This window comes from Bufo gargarizans, chromosome 4, assembly GCF_014858855.1.
Source record: "Bufo gargarizans isolate SCDJY-AF-19 chromosome 4, ASM1485885v1, whole genome shotgun sequence".
In the NCBI taxonomy this organism is placed as follows: Eukaryota; Metazoa; Chordata; class Amphibia; order Anura; family Bufonidae; genus Bufo; species Bufo gargarizans.
In genome coordinates, this window is record NC_058083.1 from 234,016,128 (window position 1) to 234,037,876 (window position 21,749).

The 21,749-nt window shown below is 40.2% G+C and overlaps 1 protein-coding gene across 1 annotated transcript in view; it reads left to right on the forward strand.

The window, feature by feature from the left end:
- The window catches only part of FAM83B (family with sequence similarity 83 member B), a 100,784-nt gene that overhangs the window by 70,532 nt on the left and 8,503 nt on the right, over positions 1 to 21,749 (forward strand). Inside the window, exon 3 of the mRNA XM_044292298.1 lies at positions 12,139 to 12,303. Within this exon, the coding sequence (XP_044148233.1) occupies positions 12,139 to 12,303 (165 nt within the window). The remainder of the gene's footprint in view (positions 1 to 12,138; positions 12,304 to 21,749) is intronic.

A 21,749-nucleotide genomic window follows, 5' to 3' on the forward strand; every position in this document is an offset into this window, starting at 1 on the left:
CAACCTGCCTATCATTTTTAGCCTACATTTCGCTTTCATTACGTTTTAGGCACACATTATAGTTCAAGTAGCACTATTTTACAGCAGTTCTTTTTAGTTACTCATCTTTGCGGTCTATTAAGTGGGTGAGGAGAAAAGCAAGCTCATAAAGAATATGTCTATTTGATGTATGTATACAGTACATGTTGTCTTCTTGTAATGAGCAGTCACCAGAAAAGTTCAATTAGGGATTATGTCAAAATGAAGATGAACATATCGAGAAATCTGAAGTCAATAAAATTGTCTTTGGAGGTTTTCAGACTTCCTCTTTTGTGATTAAACATAAATGTTGGAAACACAATATTAATGGATTAATATATTGGCATGAAATATTGTAATGTGACAGCTGGTGGGAGTCAGCTCATGGACTGTGCCATATTTCCCAGTGCTGTCATTGCATGGGCACAGAAGATAGATGATCAGGAACTGGAGTGCAACCGCCACTCAGAATCATGCTACAATGTTGGAAAAAGGAGAAAAATGTGACCTCCAGCATTTAATTTGTTCTATTCAACTGTTAATGTTATCCATGACAATGAGGAACTAAAACAAATTGGAGTATGACTGTTTGGGAGGTCCTCAAGACAGCCTTTTAGTATTCATGTTGATGTACTAGCATAAAACAATTTAAAATACTCTAGAGGAAAAAATGTTGCTAAGATATGATTTTTTCCCCAATAAATATAAAGTAAATAAAATATGATACATTTAATATTAATTAAAAGATATCAAATAAAATAGACATATTTGGCAAAAAAAAAAAATACATCTATGGTGGAGTAAAAATCATAAAGGTGACAGAATAGGGGAAGGCAAAAAAAAGGGAAGTTCTCAAGGCTAAAACTGTCTTGTACCAAAGTGGTTTATTATTTTAATTAATAAACACTAAGGTCAGTATTACATCAAGCGATCATCCAGGTGATTGTCGGGAGGGAAGGGTTCCTTCCCGGCAATCGCCTGCTCGTCAGTGGAGGAGACTGCTGCTATTACATGCAGCGATCTCCTCCATAGTATGGGGAGAAGCGCCCGTTAATGCATTCACTCATCCCCATACTGACTAGTTGTTTGCAGCAGATCCTGACTATACAGCGCAATCTGCCACTGGTAAACAATGATTTTTAAGCATGCTTAAAAATATGGTTTTCCCAAAGAATGAGCGTTTGCCAGGCGGCATTATTACACTGCCAGATCACTGTTAACAAGCGTTCCTATAACCTCTTGGTAGAGATGATCTGGCCGGCAATCAGCCAGTGTAATACTGTCTTATAAGGGGTTTTCTAAAAATACCTAATGCCCACAGTGTGCCACCGCTATTGAAATATTCATGCTTACCTGTTTCCTGCTGCTCTGGTCCTGCATGCTGACTCCATCTTCCCCAGCTTGCTTACTTCCTCCACTGCAGCCTATGACTAGCTTCAGCGGTGATGTTTTAACAAGATACACATGAAAGCTGAAGCATGTGGTTGACTGCAGTGGAGTGGATGATCATACCCATGCCCGAGCCAGTACGATCCTTGACCAAGCACCAATTGCATTGCATTTTCCCGGTGTTCTTTTTTCATTTTCCATTAATGTATAACAAATTTAAGTAAAATAAATGTTTTCTTTTTAGTTTTAAGAACAGCGAATGGGTGTATCCATGACCAATGTCTGGTAATGCAGCTTCACTCACATACCACCTTATAAATATCTTATCTTGAAAAACCTTTTAAAGGTGCCTTCACAGATGGCAAATTTTGTTGCAGAAATTCCTGCAACTGAAAATAGGTTTCAGATTGATATTTAGCACATAATGGGGCACATTTATAAAGACCAGCGTTTTAGACGCCGATCTTAATAAAGCCCCATAGCTGGCGGAGGATCCGCCGGAGGTACGGAGAGGGGCAGGCCTCTCCATAACTTCGGCCCATCCAGCGCCACTTCTAAATGTAAGACAGCTTCCGAGCTGTCTTACATTTAGACCATTTTCTACTCCTAAACCACGCCCACAATTTAGACCTGGCGTGAGCGGGAAAAAGTTGCAAAAAGCGGCACAACTAACCATAGTGCCGCCACCTGCGTCTGAAATATGCCTAATAGGGGTATTTCAGATTGGTAAATGACCTCCACAATGTCTGTTTTGCATTTCATAAAGTATCCAAGTACAAAAAGTACTATAATGTCAATGTCTTTACCCTAAATAAATAAAAGGTCCTATGACGTCAGTAGCCTTTTATCTATTCAATGACATCTGGCATATCATTATTATCAATAATATGAAAATAATTCTTGCTGATTGTTTCTGTCACTGAGTTTTCTGGAGCACAGGGACAGGTGCAGTTTTTCACCGTAATTACTTTTTACCACCTCCATGAATGATCATGGATGAATGAATGTGACTGTATTTCAGAAACTTTAGCAGCATGGAGAAACAGCACTGTGTGAAGACTTCTTTCTCCTCATTCTAATGATCGGTGTTACTATGACATTTTAAAAGTTTGTGCTTTTAAATATAGGTACACTATAAACTAAAATGTAACAGTATTGGTGACTAGCAGAACATCTAGATCTACTCTTATTAGACTTTGTATATGAAACCTAATGCAGAAAATAATGGTAGATGTTGCTTACAGCAATCAGATTTCAATTTTTTATTCCTTTAAGGGGGTTATTCACACCTGGGAGCCTTTCGGGCAGATTTCCCAACCCAAATGTGACCAGACCTGCATCTACATCTTGTTTGACATACAGTGGAGGAAATAATTATTTGACCCCTCACTGATTTTGTAAGTTTGTCCAATGACAAAGAAATGAAAAGTCTCAGAACAGTATCATTTCAATGGTAGGTTTATTGTAACAGTGGCAGATAGCACATCAAAAGGAAAATCGAAAAAATAACTTTAAATAAAAGATAGCAACTGATTTGCATTTCATTGAGTGAAATAAGTATTTGAACCCTCTAACAAAAAAAGACTTAATACTTGGTGGAAAAACCCTTGTTTGCAAGCACAGAGGTCAAACGTTTCTTGTAATTGATGACCAAGTTTGCGCACATTTTAGGAGGAATGTTGGTCCACTCCTCTTTGCAGATCATCTCTAAATCCCTAAGGTTTCGAGGCTGTCTCTGTGCAACTCTGAGCTTGAGCTCCCTCCATAGGTTTTCGATTGGATTAAGGTCCGGAGACTGACTAGGCCACTCCATGACCTTAATGTGCTTCTTCTTGAGCCACTCCTTTGTTGCCTTTGCTGTATGTTTTGGGTCATTGTCGTGCTGGAACACCCATCCACGACCCATTTTTAGTTTCCTGGCAGAGGGAAGGAGGTTGTCGCTCAGGATTTCACGATACATGGCTCCGTCCATTTTCCCGTTTATGCGAATAAGTTGTCCTGTGCCCTTAGCAGAAAAACACCCCCAAAGCAAAATGTTTCCACCCCCATGCTTGACGGTGGGGACGGTGTTTTGGGGGTCATAGGCAGCATTTTTCTTCCTCCAAACACAGCGAGTTGAGTTAATGCCAAAGAGCTCTATTTTGGTCTCATCAGACCACAGCACCTTCTCCCAGTCACTCTCTGAATCATTCAGGTGTTCATTGGCAAACTTCAGACGGGCCTGCACATGTGCCTTCCTGAGCAGGGGGACCTTGCGAGCCCTGCAGGATTTTAATCCATTGCGGTGTAATGTGTTTCCAATGGTTTTCTTGGTGACTGTGGTCCCTGCTAATTTGAGGTCATTAACTAACTCCTCCCGTGTAGTTCTAGGATGCTTTTTCATCTTTCTCAGAACCATTGACACCCCACGAGGTGAGATCTTGCGTGGAGCCCCAGAGCGAGGTCGATTGATGGTCATTTTGTGCTCCTTCCATTTTCGAACAATCGCACCAACAGTTGTCACCTTCTCTCCCAGCTTCTTGCTAATGGTTTTGTAGCCCATTCCAGCCTTGTGCAGGTCTACAATTTTGTCTCTGACATCCTTGGACAGCTCTTTGGTCTTTCCCATGTTGGAGAGTTTGGAGTCTGCTTGATTGATTGATTCTGTGGACAGGTGTCTTTTATACAGGTGACTAGTTAAGACTGGTGTCCTTAATGAGGGTGACTAATTGAGTAGAAGTGTCTAACCACTCTGTGGGAGCCAGAACTCTTAATGGTTGGTAGGGGTTCAAATACTTATTTCACTCAATGAAATGCAAATCAGTTGCTATCTTTTATTTAAAGTTATTTTTTCGATTTTCCTTTTGATGTGCTATCTGCCACTGTTACAATAAACCTACCATTGAAATGATACTGTTCTGAGACTTTTCATTTCTTTGTCATTGGACAAACTTACAAAATCAGTGAGGGGTCAAATAATTATTTCCTCCACTGTAGGTCATGTGGGAACCGCAAAGGTGTCAAACTGGATGTTGATGGATGGGAGACCTTAGAGCTGCTGCAGTGCCAGGTGAATGAAGCTGGGATCAGGTAAGCATGATTCCCTCTGTATATTCGGCCACTCTTGCAGTGTGTCTGAAAGGCCCACAGGAGTGAACAATGTTTTTCCGTTCACATAGCCGTATGAGGCCTAGTGTTTTGCAGACCAAGTTGTACTTTCTAAAGCCACAACTTAAAATGGCATAACAATGTAGTGGGAAGTGGGGAAAAAATTCCCCAAAAAACACAATTCTGCCACAGTTTTACAGGTTTTGTCTCTACGGCATTCCCTATACAGTAAAACTGACCTGTGCCCTTCATTTTTCAGGTCAGTACCATTACAACTAGCCCACATTTTTATCATTTTTCTTGTGTTTTAATTCATGTCATCATTGCATCATTTATGGCTACAGAGCTATGTAGTGGCTCATTTTTTGCAGGATGAAATTTTTATTGTAATCTAATTATAGCATTCAAATGAAGTTCTGAACAAAACAACTTTGGATCTATTATCCAAAGCTCAATTCGCTCAACAATAGCATTAGGGTTTCCTTGGAATGAAGCAAGATACAGTACTTCACAGAGGGCTATATGACATTGGTAAGGCTAAGGGCCCTTTTAGGATGTGACGTACAGATGTGTATTTTCGTAACTTTGTTTTTAGCTCAACGTGACCCTAGGTGCGTGGTACAAGATTACCAGCTTTGAGAAAGAACATAATTTTGCAATACCTTATCACAAGATGTCTTTGCTATATGTGGCCACCCAGTGGCTGTGATGTGAAGTGCAACCTGTCAAAGGTTTTGCTATAAATGTGTTACATTATTTCTTGGAGGTGAGAGTAACATTTGCACCTATCCTAACATTCAGAATCTTCCAACTTTCAGCTGGTTTCATATTCTAGGAAAAAGTAGGAAACAATAAAATGAATATAAATAGTTAAGAGATAAAAGGAGAAAGCTAGAGGGAGAAAACCCTGCATTAAGATGTCTTTGCTACACGGGTCTTTGAGCGGCCACCCAGTGGCTGTGATGTGAATTGCAGCTTTTAAAGTTAATGTTCTTTCTTGGAGGTCAGAGTAAAATTTGCACCTATCCTAGCATTCAGACTAGTTTCATACTAGACTACTTTCAGTTTGTTTCATATTCTAAGAAAATGTAGGAAGCCTTAAATATCAATAGTTAAGAAATAAAAGGAGAAAGCTAGAGGGAGAGACAATGTTGTTATGAGCCCTACACCACTACACAGCATTATTCAATGTCATAATAATATGTGGCAAACAACATGTAATGGAACGGTGGAGACTTTTTTATATAATGCCTCGTAGTATAATTATAGGCATGAAAATATGAAAGTTCTGCATGTTAATACATAAATGTCAGGCTGATAAATCACACTCTACACTACAAACAAGCTCACATTTCATCTCTGCTGTTTAGAAAACAGGTTATTTCCCCAGATGCAAAACTGCACTAATCTATCTGAATCGGCCACTGAATCAGAAGATTAAAACATATAAAATAAGCCTGATCGAAATTACTAATAATATGCTGATTTAAAAGAAATATCTCCAATGTTAAGTTAAGAGGATAAAGTATTGTTTTCAAATGTGCAATGGTGGAATATTTGTTATTATTATCATTATTATTATTATGTAATGCATTATTGAGACATAGCATACAATTAGAAAATGTAAAAGGATTGTCCGTGAATTTATCTGATGGGAAATTGCAAAAGACTCACAAAATAATAATAATTAGAAAAAAATTCCCTGACCACCTCAGCACTGCAACAATGATGTGCATAACGGCAATGAGCCCAGGGATTGACTGTGGTGGCCATGTGGATATATATATATATATATATATATATATATGTATATCACCTTGAAGTTTGGGAGACAGGCCCAAATACTTTTGTACAAAATGTATTTGCCAAGAATCTCAAAGTTGCTAAATAAGCGTAGCATTAGCACCAGTATGTTTTTTTTATAATTATGGCATTATTGTACTTTATTTGTGTTTGCAGAGTGCTGTTACATTGTCTATTTTTCTTTGTTCATGTGGATATAGACAGTTCATTTAATAGAGGTCAATTTTAGCCAAGTGCTGTATGCATTTTCCTTTTACACTATAATTCAAGGGAATTCTAAAGCATAAATCAAAACGACAATATGGCCGCTTTTTAGCTCTGCTGTTATCTCATGACTAAATCAGGGATTATACAGTGCATGTCAATCTCTTTCTTACGGAGAATGAGCCGTGTACCTCACATGGATCCAGAGATCGTATCATTTATATCAAGCTGAAAGCTGAAGGGGAGTGTCTTTTCTGTTGCAGGTCAGGGGGCGTGTCAATGCTCCCCCTATCAGGCCCCTTTCACACCAGTGAGTTTTCCGCGCGAGTGCAATGCGTGACGTGAACGCATAGCACCCGCACTGAATCCTGACCCATTCATTTCAATGGGTCTGTGTAGTACATGAGCGTTTTTTTTTAACGCATCAGTTCTGTGTTGCATGAAAAACGCAGCATGTTCTATATTCTGCGTTTTTCACGCAGCCCTGACTCCATAGAAGGGAATGGGGCTGCGTGAAAAACGCATTGCATCTGGAAGCAAGTGAAGTGCGATGCGTTTTTCACTGATGGTTACTAAGAGATGTTGTTTGTAAACCTTCAGTTTTTTATCACGCGTGTTAAAAACGCATCAAAACGCTTTGCACCCGCGCGGAAAAAACTGAACAACTGAACGCAATCGCAGACAAAACTGACTGAACTTGCTTGCAAAATAGTGCGAGTTTCACTGAACTCAGCCTGTGTGGCCATCTGAGTGACCTGGACAAAGAAATAAAAAAAATAAAAAATAAAAAGCAGGTGGAACTATTCATATACATCTTACTGAATAACTTAGTCGCTGTCCTAATTTTTAATTACATGCAATTACAAGCGTATTCAGATCCAGGTGCTGGTTTGAAAACTGTCAAATAGTTTTCATGGGACAATCCCTTTAGGCTAAAGCTATGATCAATGACTATTATAGTGTTTATAATGTATATGTTGAAATCTACTTCCATGTCAGTAGTGGTTCGCTTTCACATTCTTTATACTGTAATTCCCTGATTCACTTTGGGGCTTACATTACATAAAGAGTAAAGTATTGCTGTAGGAAGACAACTAGATGGTGGGATGCCTCTGCTTGCAGAGGTGTTTGGTTAAATCTTGACACTTATGCTGGAAACTTACCAGATCCCTGTCGAGTCCCATATAGTCCCATTATAGCTGGTAATCCAGCCTTTTCCAGCTTTGCCGGATATGATGTCTTCCAACAGGCTATTAAATTTAATTTTCAAATCCAATTACAAATATTTATGATGTAGCAAAATGCATTCATTGCTAGAATAGCTGTGATGGTATTAATTTTCACAAAACAAACCTTTACAAAACATGAAAATACTATGTCATTTCCTAAATCAAGTTGAATCTGCAGCTGTGAAGTTTATTAGCATTTTAATTAATATTGTTCCATTTTGAAAATGCTCCTAGAGACAATATTGTGTTGCTGTTTAAGCATAGATTTGTTATCTTTTCATTTTAAAAGCACAGAAAGTATGAAGAAATGTGACTTATTAATAGATAAATAAGACCGACAAATAATAAAGTATAATTGGCTATATGGATATATAACATCAGATTGTAAGAAAGAAAATCTGCACTGTTCTGGAAGGTCATATACAGTGCCTTGAAAAAGTATTCATACCCTTTGAACTTCTCCACATTTTTTCACTTTACACCCACAAACCTAAATGTATTTTATTGGGATTTTATGTGATACACCAACACAAAGTAGCAAGTACTGTATGTGTGAAGTGAAAAGAAAATGATACATGGTTTTTAAAAGTTTTAATTGATGCATTTGTATTCAGCATGGGAGTCAATTCTTTTTTCTAATCTTTTGAATATTCTTTGTATTATTATTGTATTAAAAGAACATAAACAATACAGACATTCTTACAAAGCATATGACTGAAGATCAATAGGTAGAGAGGTATTAAGAGAATGCCTTATCGCAAAGTCTTAGAAGTCATCAGATCACATACTCTGGAAAAATAGCATGTCCCTCTGCAGCAGTTCAGAGATGAACAGTAAAATTGTCTCACAAAATAGGACAGTAAAATCATCCTTAAAATGTCAATGCAAAAAATAATTAGCAAGAAATGGGGGGGGGGGGGGGGGATGCCAGGGGAAAGAGGGAGGGGAAGTAAAGAAGAGCCTTTTAGCTATTATCTTTTCTTTGCAATGGTCTATTATTCTATTGTCCCTCTGTGTGGTGCAGAGGAGAGAAATACAGTAAGGTCCATAAATATTAGGACATCTATACAATTTTAACATTTTTGGTTCTACACACCACCACAATGGATTTGAAATGAAAGAAACAAGATGTGCTTTAACTGAAGACTGTCATTTTTAATTTGAGGGTATTTACATCCAAATCAGGTAAACGGTGTAGAAATTACAAAAGTTTGAATATGTGCCTCCCACTTGTTAAGGGGCCAAAAGTAATGGGACAGAATAATAATCCTAAATCAAACTTTTACTTTTTAATACTTGGTTGCAAATCCTTTGCAGTTAATTACAGCCTGAAGTCTGGAACGCATAGACATCACCAGATGTTGGGTTCCATCGCGTAGATTCCATACTCAGCCAGGCCTCTACTGCAACTGTCTTCAGTTCCTGCTTGTTCTTGGGACATTTTCCCTTCAGTTTTGTCTTCAGAAAGTGAAATGAATGATCAATCGGATTCAGGTCAGGTGATTGACTTGGCTATTGCATAACATTTCACTCCTTTCTCTTAAAAAACTCTGGTTGCTTTTGCTGTATGCTTTGGGTCCATGTCCATCTGCACTGTGAAGTGCCGTTCAATGTGTTCTGAAGCATTTGGCTGAATATGAACAGATACTATTGCCCGAAACACTTTAGAATTCATCCTGCTGCTTTTGTCAGCAGTCACATCATCAATAAATACAAGATCACCAGTTCCATTGGCAGCTATGCAGGCCCACACCATGACACTACCATAATCATGCTTCACTGATGAGGTGGTATGTTTAGGATCATGGGCAGTTCTTCTCCTTCTCCATACTCTTCTCTTCCCATCACTCTGGTACAAGATGATCTTTGTCTCATCTGTCCATAGGAAGTTTTTTTTTAGATGTCGTTTGGAAAACTCTAACCTGGCCTTCCTGTTTTTGAGGCTAACCAAAGGTTTACATCTTGTGGTAAACCCTCTGTATTCACTCTGGTGAAGTCTTCTCTTGACTGTTGACTTTCACACACATACACCTACCTCCTGGAGAGTGTTCTTGATCTGGCCATCTGTTGTGAAGGCTGTTTTCTTCACCAGGGAAATCCACCACAGTTGTTTTATGTGATCTTCCGGGTCTTTTGGTGTTGCTGAGCTCACTGGTGCGTTCCTTCTTTTTAAAAATGTTCCAAACAGTTGTTTTGGCCACGCCAAATGTTTTTTGCTATCTCTCTGATGGGTTTGTTTTTGTTTTTCAGCCTAATGATGGCTTGCTTGACTGAAAGGGACAGATCTTTGGATCTCATCTTGAGAGTTGACAGCAACAGATTCCAAATGCAAATAGCACACTTGAAATGAACTCTAGACCTTTTAGCTGCTCATTTTAATTGGAATAATAAGGGAATAACACACACCTGGCCATGGAACAGCTGAGAAGCCAATTAGCCCATTACTTTTTGTCCCTTAACAAGTGGGAGGCACATATACAAACTGTTGTAATTCCTACACTGTTCACCTCATTTGGATGTAAATACCCTCAAATTAAATCTAACAGTCTGCAGTTAAAGCACATCTTGCTTGTTTTATTTTAAATCCATTGTGGTGGTGTATAGAGCCAAAAATGTTAGAAATGTGTCGATGTCCCAATATTTACCTGACTGTATGTGAGCTATATGTTATATGTGTGAGAGGCTAAGGATGTGTAGAGGAGAAGAGGAGAGATATATGCAAGCAAGCACCCCAAAAGTCATGGTGTTTCCCATAGCAGCTGTCAGGTGGAGAAGTGCCTGTATTTCATCCAGGGGGACCAGGTAGTCTGGAACATAACATGTGATCTAGTCTCTCAGATAGCTAGTTCTTCTAAATGGTACAAGTCTACTTTCTCTATCCATTGGCTGAGTGTTGGCAGAGAATCTGATCTCCAGTGTGTTGGGATCAGTATTCTAGTGACAGCTAAAATGTGCCTTGCTAACCTCAGTGTATGGTTTGAGATTTTATCTGGGAATAGGTGTAGTAAGCAGATCTCTGGCAATAAGGAGAAGTTTGATCTTGGATATAACCGACGTCCAATATGGAACTATGAGTGAGCATGTTGACTATAAGTGGGAGTATGTGCCTGACTGTTTTCTACACCTCTAGCAGCAGGGGTTATAACTAGAGTCATACTTGTTTAGTAGTGCTGGGGTTAGATGCCATCTAGTCAGTGCTTTATAATTGCTCTCTTGCATTCTAATACATTTTGAGGACTGTTTGGGTGCAATAAAAAGCTTAAGTAAATCATCTTCTGAGAATGATTTATTGAGATCCTTTTCCCAGTCTTTAATGAAAGAATGTGCTATGCTTGTAGGAGTAGAAGATAGCAGCCCGATAAAGGTCTATACTACTTTTTTAGGAGTTTTAGGTTGGGTGAGAAGAGTTTAAAATTTTGTCACTGATCTCCGTAGGTTACCTGCCTGGATTAGTTGTTTGAAAGATGAGGCGAATTTGTTGTAAAGTAGCGGTGACAAAGATGGGCAGCACAATTGTTCAGAGAGTGATGCCAGGGTGGAGATTGTGCCTGCAGTGAATAAATCATCAATGGTGGAGCGATATAGTTTAATCTCTTTAGGTATAGTGTTGTTGTAATCAGTATCTGAGCTACATATTATATATCTTACTTGCAGTATGGGGGGAAGGGAAAGGGGAGCACAATGCTCAAACATCTTTCATAGCCCATATTCTTCTGGTTTCAGATATAAAAGGATTCTGTGTTGCACATGGTTCCCGGGGCAATTTGTTCAGAAAATACAATGTGCATCAGTGGGTATCATAGAATATCTTCCTTGATAGGGAGCCAAAGCTTATGTAAGGGCCTCCTATCCCAATCCACTATCCTGTTCAGGTGGACAGCTCATACATATACAATTCCCTCAAATTTTCTAGGAAGTTGAAGCGTGGAATATTTAATTCTCCCAAAAGGTGTTGGGGAGGTGTATGGGTAAAGCTTGAAGTAAGTACGTAACCTTTGGAAATATGGCATTTAGCAATATTTTTTCGGCCAAACCAGGAAATGTACGGGCTTGGCCAATTTCGCTAAAGTTTTGAAGCGATTGGCTGATTTCCCAGTAGACGTGTCAATAAGTGGGTTTAAGGCCACATTAAGGTCACCGCCCAAGACCAGGGTCCCTTCTGAAAAGCGAGAGAATTTCTTCAAGACTCTGATAAGCCAAGGGATTTGGTCCTTATTGGGGGCATAAACATTTCCTATTGTGAACATAGAGTTACCTATTCTGAAATAGGTAGTGGCTCTCTGTGTCAATACATTTTAGCAAAATAATTGCATGCACTAAGTTTGTTGTACTCTATTTTTGTGTATATAGCAATCAATTAACCTGATTAACCTATAGGAGATTTACATGATCTTATGTTATTTTACAGGTGATAGCCATTGTCATGGACATGTTTACTGATATTGATATCTTCAAAGAACTTGTGGAAGCCTCAACTAGAGGAGTTCCTGTCTATCTACTTCTTGATGATGCAAATTTTCCACATTTTTTGAAGATGGCAGAGAAACAGGGGTTACAAGTTCAAAGACTAAGGGTAAGCAACATACTATAATATTTAAAATCATTTGTCTATCTATCATTGTTTTAAAGGCAAAAAATATATAAAATTTCAGGTACATTGCATATTTTTATGTAGCAATCACTGTTACAACTTCATTGTTCTAATGATTGGTTCCCAAGGTCAAACCACCATGTGTTAATGGCCTGTTCTTACAATATCCTCAGAATAGGACATTAAAAGGGTTTTCCAAGATTTTTATAATGATGACCTTTCCTCAGGATAGGTCATCATTATGGTGGGGGTTTGACACCCGGGACTTCCGCCAATCAGCTGTTTGAGATGGTATCAGGGCTTCTGTGAGTGCAGTGGTCTTATCTATACATACCAAGCACAGAGTCGTACATTGTAAAGCGGCTGTGCTTAATATTGCACTCAGCCCCATTCACTTCGATGGGGCTGTTTGCGATATCAAGCAGATCCTCTATACAATGTACCGCGCTGTGCTTGATAAGCATGGAGAATGCCACGGCACTCATAGGAGCACCGATGCCTTCTTAAACAGCTGATTGGTGGGGGTCTCAGGTGTCGGACCTCCACTGATCAGATACTGATAAACTATCCTGATGAAATGTCATCAGTATCAAAATCTGGGAAAACCCCTTTAAATAAACAACCCATGATACACTTTAAATGCTCACTCTCAGATTTAGACTGGGCACACATTTGTGTTTCTATCGATTTATATTTCAATATCATCAAGCTTTAATCTTATTTTTACTTCTTTATATTTGTCCTCATTTGCAAATACAATAGTGAACATAATTCAATTGAAAACACAGTATTGAATCATAGCTATTAGATTGGAGCTGCACACAAACTGTCTATTATTTTTTTTCTGCATGCTTTTCTAGTTTTTTTTTATTTAACTCATCCAAACATATCGGAAAATTCATGCATAAAATAATGTTAAAATAATATATATATTTTCAGGTCCAGATCTATTAAATTGAACTAAATGCACTAAATAGTAATGAAATCCATCATTTATGTTTAATTTATATTTTTAACAAATCAATGTAAAGCTATTTCTAGTGTGACTAACATTGCTTATGTTAGGCTACGTTCACATCACCGTTCAGCCTTTCCGTTCTCCTGCTCCGTTTAGGGGCAGGAGAACGGAAAGGACGGATAAGCACATAATTGACGCCAAACTGAGTCAAACTGAGCCTGAGGACCCCATAAACTATAATGGGGTCCGTTATTTTTACGCTCAGAAGATGATTTTTAAGCGGAGACAAAAGTTGTGCATGCAGGACTTTTGTCTCCGCTTAAAAATCATCTTCTGAGCGGAAACATAACGGACCCCATTATAGTCTATGGGGTACTAAGGGCTCCGTTTGACTCAATTTGGTGTCAGTTTATGTGCTTATCCGTCCTTTCAGTTCTCCTGCCCCTAAATGGAGCAGGAGTACGGAAAGGCTGAACGGTGATGTGAACGAAGCCTAATATAACTTTTACATCATGCAGAAATGAAAACACTGTAGCAATGCAAATTGAATGGTAAACCATTTAAAACATACTGTTCTTACATACTGTAGAATATACAAAGCTTAAATGAAGTAAAAAATAGACTCTAAATTAATTGTGTCTATGCCAGATCTGTGTTTCACATACTGTGTTTTCCAAAATCAAGAAACATACAGTATGGGGCACATTCATTTTGACCGACATTTTAGACTGCAAACGTAATAAACTCCTGAGCTGTGAGTGGTTCCGCCAAAGGTATGAAGAGACGCCAGCCTCTACATAACTGCGGCATATCCTGTGCCAGTTCTAAATGTAAGACTGATAAATATGAGGGAGATTACATTGTTCATGTCACAGTTTCTCCCTACTGACAAACTTTATGTCCACTACAAAGGGCTTCAGCACCCAATAGATGTTCTGTCTCTGGAGTCCAGGAAAGCATTCTTTGCCATGTAAGAATGGTTAAAATGCGAGGACAGACTCCTGGACATTTCCAGCACCTTGCGCAAATTAGTGTACTTTTTTGAAAAGTATTGCATAACTAGGTTACTCATGTGCACCATGCAGGGATCATCTGTTATTTACCCCAAATTCATTGTGGCCACTATGTTATGGCTATTGTCGCTGACCACCTTGCCCAGTTGGGGTTGACTGGGTTACAGCCAGTGGGATCTTTGCTGCTTGATGTATTTTAGGAACTGCTTCCTGTGTCACTAATCTCACCCAGGCTGATCAGCTCTAACACCACATGACAAAACTTGACTTGATACATGTGATAGGAAGGAGGGAGCAACACTGTGCTCTGCTGCTGTTGGGGATGGGTGGACGTCAATGGAGGAGGTGCAGGAGTTAGATAAGTGCCTGGTGTGGGAGCCAGGCTGACACAATCTAGGAGGCATCAAAAGGATCTGGTCTTGCTGTTGGGGTGCTGCCTCACCACTTCAACAAAAAATATTGACCCAGTGGGCAGTGAAAGGAATTTACTGTCTTTGCTTGAAACAGCTGCTCCAGGTGTCCGCACACCAAGAATCTGAAGGAGCGAACCGTGTTCTCTGCCACATGAGATTATATGGCATGGATGGCTTTCTGGAAAAAATAATGCCAGCTAGGTATCTTCTAGCGACGGCTGAGCACACGCCCTCAGCTCCCTAAAGGCATCAGACTCTACTAACTGGTACGAGCAACTCAGCTAATTGTAGTTAGATAATAGATTTCTAAGTGTCACACATTCCATTATGGATGTCTCATGATAGGGTTGATGACAAGGAGGCACAGGAGAAGAAGAAGAAGAAGATGATGATGACAAGGATATTGTATTGCTTGGGGATGCAGGGTGGCTGTCGCAAAGTAGACCACGTGAAGAAAGACAGACTTGCTCTGATTGTGAATGCTGGCCAGTTGTATTTTCCCAAAGGATCAGGTGATGCTGCCTCATGTGCTGCAATTGAGCTCTGCTACCTTTGTATTTGAATGGCCATGGCTTATTTTAATCCTGTAGACATTGCACATGGCTGTTGTTTTCTGTGCTTGCCTTGTGGAGAGAAAAAACACCATACAGGAGTTGCTCACATAGAGGTAGTGGAAGCTGAGCTCCTCTCTTTATTGCCATTGCCCTTCTCCTCCAATTTCTCCTCCTCTTTGATACCTGCATCCGGCTCCCAGGTCCTGTCCAACACACAATAGTCATTGAAGTACTTATTCTCCCTGCCACTTTTTTCAGATTGTGAGATAACATGGTGTGCTCCTTGGCACCCCTCCCCTGCTCTGCATATTCCCTGACTGCCACAATTGCTACCCCCACTGCCAATGCTGTGGCTGCAGATGCCACTATTACCATGGCCAACACAGCTATATATGAGGTCCCCAGCCTCCTTAACCTCCTCAGGGCAGTACAAATTCTGACTACTGTTACATAAGTCATCAACAGGGAGACTCTCATGACTATCTACCATAGCACATGGTGGGGTTTTGTTGCCACTTCTTAGGCAAAAGGAAAGCACCCTACTAGTAAGTGGCAGTGAAGACAGAGGTTCACACTGAAAGGCTTCTCTGGAGCTGCAAGGAGGAAGAGCAGGAGGAATACTGTGACCCCTGGCTCCAAAGCACAGTGTCAGATTCAGAAGTCACCTTTGTGTTATCCTGCTGTGAGTGAGAGGAGGAGTAAGCCATCCAATCCACAATCTCAAATTCTTTCTCCTCAATGATATAGTTGCAACTTTCCAAAGCCAAGGAGAACTGCGGCCTACTACTACTACTTTTACTTCTGACTGGAAAGCTGGTGCTGCTACCCACATTCTGGCTCTGGGAGGACAAGGCCAGGTCCTGAGTTATTCATTTGGAACCCTTCTGTATTCCAGACATTTGTACATGGTCACACAAAATATGGAAAACTTAGCAATTATGTTTACTGGAGCTTAAAGACAGAGAGGCAGAATTAAAAGTCCTTCTGTTGTTCATTGTACACTTGTATTGCTATTTTTGCAATCCACATAAACAATTGAACTACAGTATATGGAAATGCCCTGTCACAGATTTTGAACTACTTTTTTAGGTGTTTTCACTAAGATTTAAAATGCGATCCTCTGGATTGTAAAACATATGCTGTACACTTCTATTTATTTTTCCACACAAAAAGCACTTGTACTTTTCAGAGGTTTCTTATCCTAAATTCTGCAGTACTACTGTATTTCAGATGCTTTCACTTAGATTTAAAATGCTACCATCTGGATTGTAAAGCACATTTTGCATGCTTTTTTTTAAAACAAACAAACAAAATAATATACTTTAATAGTCTGGAGATGTCCTATCCCATATTTTGGACTATTATTTCAGGTGATTTCAATGCTATTTAAAACACTACCCTGTGGATTGTAAAATATGCATTGTACACTTAAAAAAAAAAGAAAAATTGTCTAGAGAGGCCTTTTCTCAGATTTTGGCCAACTATTTTAGTTGTTTCCTCTGAGATTTAAAACGCTACCCTCTCGATTGGAAAATACCCATTGTACACTTATATTGCTATTTTCACAACCAAAACTTGAACTGTCTAGAGATGCCCTGTCCCTGACTATTCTTTTTTGTTTTCTTTATTTTCTCTGTGATTTAAAATGCTATCCTCTGGATTGTAAAACGCGCATTGTATACTTGTATACCCCCTTTTTTTTGGGGGGGGGGGGGGGGGATTGGGGAAAAAAACTTTCAACTGTCTGGAGATGCAGTGTCCCATATTTCAGACTATTATTTCAGGGGGCCTAACCTGGCACATTATGAAAATAGTACTTAGTGACCTAATAATCACACATAAAATAATCTTAAAAACAATTAAAAGCACACAAATGCATGATTGAACCTGGTATAGTGCTCTGATATGAACCAAACACCATGCCCCCCAAAAAATACAGATGCAGCCAAGATAAACTTGATGGTTAACGTGTTAAGTAAGAAATAGCACAAAAGGGTAACTAACTCTTTCAATGTATTTCAATGGCTTTTGTCAAAATATGGCACGAGATAACACCAGGTCTTGATATAAAAATCAATTTTAGCTCAGCTACATCTGTATATAAATGTTGGAAGATATGTATCTAGTACAAATTAACAGTCTGTAGTATACATGTATCAATATCTCTGATGATAAAAACATTTGATGTAACTAATGTCTAAAAATATATATCAATATAACACCAAATAATCTAAAGTTAGAGACATTTTAGATAGGGTTGAGCAAACCCGAACTGTAAAGTTTGGGTTCGTACCGAACTTTAGGATTCTTGGACCCCGGACCCGAAACCGAACTTTTCAGTAGAAGTTCGGGTTCGGTGTTCGGCAAGTTAATGACGCTTTTTAAAAGGCTGCGAAGCAGCCAATCAACAAACCTTTAACTTGTGTGCCATTAGAAGCTAATGGCATGGCTGCAATTGGCCAGTGCAGCATGTGACCCAGCTTCTATATAAGCTGGAGTCACATATCGGTGCACGTCACTCTGATCTGATTAGTGTAGGGATAGGATGCTGCTGCTGTGAGGGAGAGAATAGGACAGAATCTTTAATCAGAAGTGCTTGTTAACTCATCGATCTACATAGATTTGGTTTTATGAGTGCAGTGCAAAATCTTTTTACCCTGCCCTGAGCCCAGTGACACAGAAAAATAACTTTTATCTGTCTGTTAGTTAGGTGGGTGGCGGCGGCCATTTTATGCAAATTCAGTGCATCAGCACAGCATATGTGCATTTGTGAAAGTCCAATAGAAGCTTAAAATGCTGCAATTATATTCTGAGTTTAAATGAAACACCCATTTTAGGGAATATCCTGAGGACCTCAGTTAGGAAGGAAGACTAATTAATATTTTGATGCAAGTGTCTTTACAGAGGAAGAGGCTCTAAGTCAGCTGTCTAAAATTAATACAAATAAGTCACAGGGGCCTGATGGAATACACCCAAAGCTATTAAAAGAGCTTAGCGGTGAACTAGCAAAACCATTAACAGATTTATTTAATCAATCACTGGTAACAGGAGTCGTCCCAGAAGATTGGAAATTAGCAAATGTTGTGCTCATTCACAAGAAAGGTAGTAGGGAGGAATCAGGCAACTATAGGCCAGTAAGCCTGACATCAATAGTGGGGAAATTAATGAAAACCATACTTAAGGAGAGGATTGTGGAACATCTAAAATCCTATGGATTGAAAGATGAAAAACAGCATGGGGTTACTTCAGGGAAATCATGTCAAACTAATCTTATTGATTTTTTTGATTGGGTGACTAAAATAATAGATGGTGGAGGTGCAGTAGCCATCGCTTATCTAGACTCTAGTAAGGCTTTTGATTCTGTCCCACATAGAAGGCTTATCAATAAATTGCAGTCTTTGTGCTTGGACTCCCATATTGTTGAATGGATTAGGCAGTGGCTGAGGGACAGACAACAGGGGGTTGCAGTCAAAGGAGTATATTCAGACCATGGTCTTGTTACCAGTGGGGTACCTCAAGGATCTGTTCTGGGACCCATATTGTTTAATATCTTTATCAGCAAAATTGCAGAAGGCCTGATGGTAAGGTGTGCCTTTTTGCTGATGACACAAAGATTTGTAACAGGGTTGATGTTCCTGGAGGGATACACTAAATGGAAAAGGATTTAGGAAAACTAGAGGAATGGTAAAAAATCTGGCAACTAAAATTGAATGTTGATAAGTGCAAGATAATGCCCCTGGGGCGTAAAAACCCAAGAGAAGAATATAAAATCAGTGATACAATCCTAACCTCAGTATCTGAGGAAAGGGATTTGGGGGTCATTTAAGGGATTTGGGGGTCATTTCAGAAGACTTAAAGGTAGGCAGACAATGTCATAGAGCAGCAGGAAATGCTAGCAGAATGCTTGGGTGTATAGGGAGAGGCATTACCAGTAGAAAGAGGGAGGTGCTCATGCCGCTCTACAGAGCACTAGTGAGACCTCATTTGGAGTATTGTGCTCAGTACTGGAGACCATATCTCCAGAAGGATATTGATACTTTGGAGAGAGTTCAGAGAAGAGCTACTAAACTAGTACATGGATTGCAAAATAAAACTTACCAGGAAAGATTAAAGGACCTTAACATGTATAGCTTTGAAGAAAGACGAGACAGAGGGGATATGATATAAACTTTTAAATACATAAAGGGAATCAACAAGGTAAAAGAGGAGAGGATATTTAAAAGAAGAAAAACTGCTACAAGAGGACATAGTTTTAAATATCAGGAAGTATTACTTTGCTAAGAGAGTAGTGGATGCATGGAATAGCCTTCCTGCAGAAGTGGTAGCTGCAAATACAGTGAAGGAGTTTAAGCATGCATGGGATAGGCATAAGGCCATCCGTCTTTTAAGATAGGGCCAAGGGCTAGTCATAGTATTCAGTTCATTGGGCATACTAGATGGGCCAAATGGTTCTTATCTGCCAACACATTCTATGTTTCTATGTTTCACAGTGTCGGTGCCAATATACATCTAACCACAGACACGTGGTCTAGAAAACATGGGCAGGGAAGGTACATAACTTTTACTGCTCACTGGGTGAATCTTCTGACGGCCATCAAGCATGTAACCCGTGGCATCCGTGTTGATTTTGTGTTACTGCCACAGATCGCATGCAGGCATGCCTCTTCTTCTCCTCCTCCTACTCCATCCTCAGTCTCCTCTTCGGCTGACTCCTTCTTTTCCACTGCTACCGCCTCTTTCGCTGCACCCCCCCCCCCAAGCTCCCCAGAACCTATTCGACGTGCCAGGTGAGACTTTGCCATGTTGTGCTGCAGCTGCTGCTGATCTTGACGATGCATGCAGACTCCTGCGTCCATTTGATGAGATCACCAAACTGGTCAGTCGCAGCCAGGGCACCATCAGTGACATCATACATTACGCCTTCTTTCTGGAGCGTGCATTGAGTCTTGTCATTGATCAAGCCGTCGAGGGGCAGGAGCTGGAAGATGAGGAAGTCGCAATGCTGAATGAATTCCCAGGGGGGCTCCTCCATCTGAGACAAGTCAGCAGTCTGGAAAGGAGTCAGAGGAGGATGGCGGCTGGGGGAAGGAGGAGAAGCAAGAAGAGCAGGCTTTGGGGGGACATTAAACTTTTCGGGGATCCCTGGTGTTGTCCGTGGCTGGGGGAAGGAGACTGAGGACGACATTCTCCTGGGTGATGAGCAGGAGCCGCGGTGTTCCACTTTTTCCAATTTAGTGGAGGCCTTTATGCTCCAGTGTTTGAAGAGGGACCCCCATATAAAAAGCATAAAGGGCAAGGACCAGTACTGGGTGGCAACATACTTAAAACCCCGGTACAAACACAAAATGGCGGACATGTTACCAGCATCACAGAGGGCTGTCAGAATGCAGCATTTCCAGGCCTTGCTGCAAGAAATGCTGCATTCTGCTGTTGCGGGTGATGGCAGAGGAATTTCCACCCACAGTGATACATGTGCGGGTACAAATCCGACCGCACCTGCAAGAAGAGGGCGGTTTGAAGATGTGTTGGTCACTTCGGATATGAGATCATTATTGCAGCTAACCCATCGAGAGCCGCCCTCTGGATCCAGCCTCAGGGAACACCTAGATCGACAGGTGTCCGACTACATCAGGTTAGCAACCGATGTGGACGCCTGGAGAAGCAAGGAACCCCTGGAATAGTGGGTATGCAGGCTTAACCTGTGGCCAGAGCTGGCACAATTTGCCATGGAACTCTTGGCTTGCCCCTCGTCTAGTGTCCTGTCCGAAAGGACGTTCAGCGCAGCAGGGGGTTTCGTGACCGATAAGTGCACTCGCCTTCCTCACGACAGTGTGGACTACATCACATTTCAAAAAATTTATGAGGAATGGATTTCAGAGGTATTCAACACCTGTGATGACCACATATATTTGAATTTCCTCATGCCAGCCCACACATATCGGCCACTACCCAGAACAAAGAATCATCTTTGTCTTATGTATATACAGTGGCATAAAAGGCCTTTTCTGTCAGATGAATGCCTAATTTTGGGGTCCTGTACTCCACTGACCTACAGTAAAATTGTTATTCAGTGAATGCCTAATGTACCTCCAGCCACATAATCAATTGTTCTTTTGTTTCCCGTGAATAACTAATGTTTGGGGCCTATACTCCTCAGGCCGGCAGTAAAATTGTTATCCACTAACTGACTAATGTACCTTCAGCCACATAATCACTTGTTCTTTTCTGTCCGGTGAATGTCTAATGTTTGGGGCCTATACACTGGCCTGCAGTAAAATTGTTATCCACTGACCATCTAATATACCTCCAGCCACATAATCACTTGTTATTTTCTGTCAGGTGAATGTCTAATTTTTGGGGCCTGTACTCCACTGACCTGCAGTAAAATTGTTATCCACTGACCACCTAATATACCTCCAGCCACATAATCACTTGTTCTTTTTTGTCAGGTGAATGCATAATCTTTGGGGCCTGTACTCCACTGGCCTAC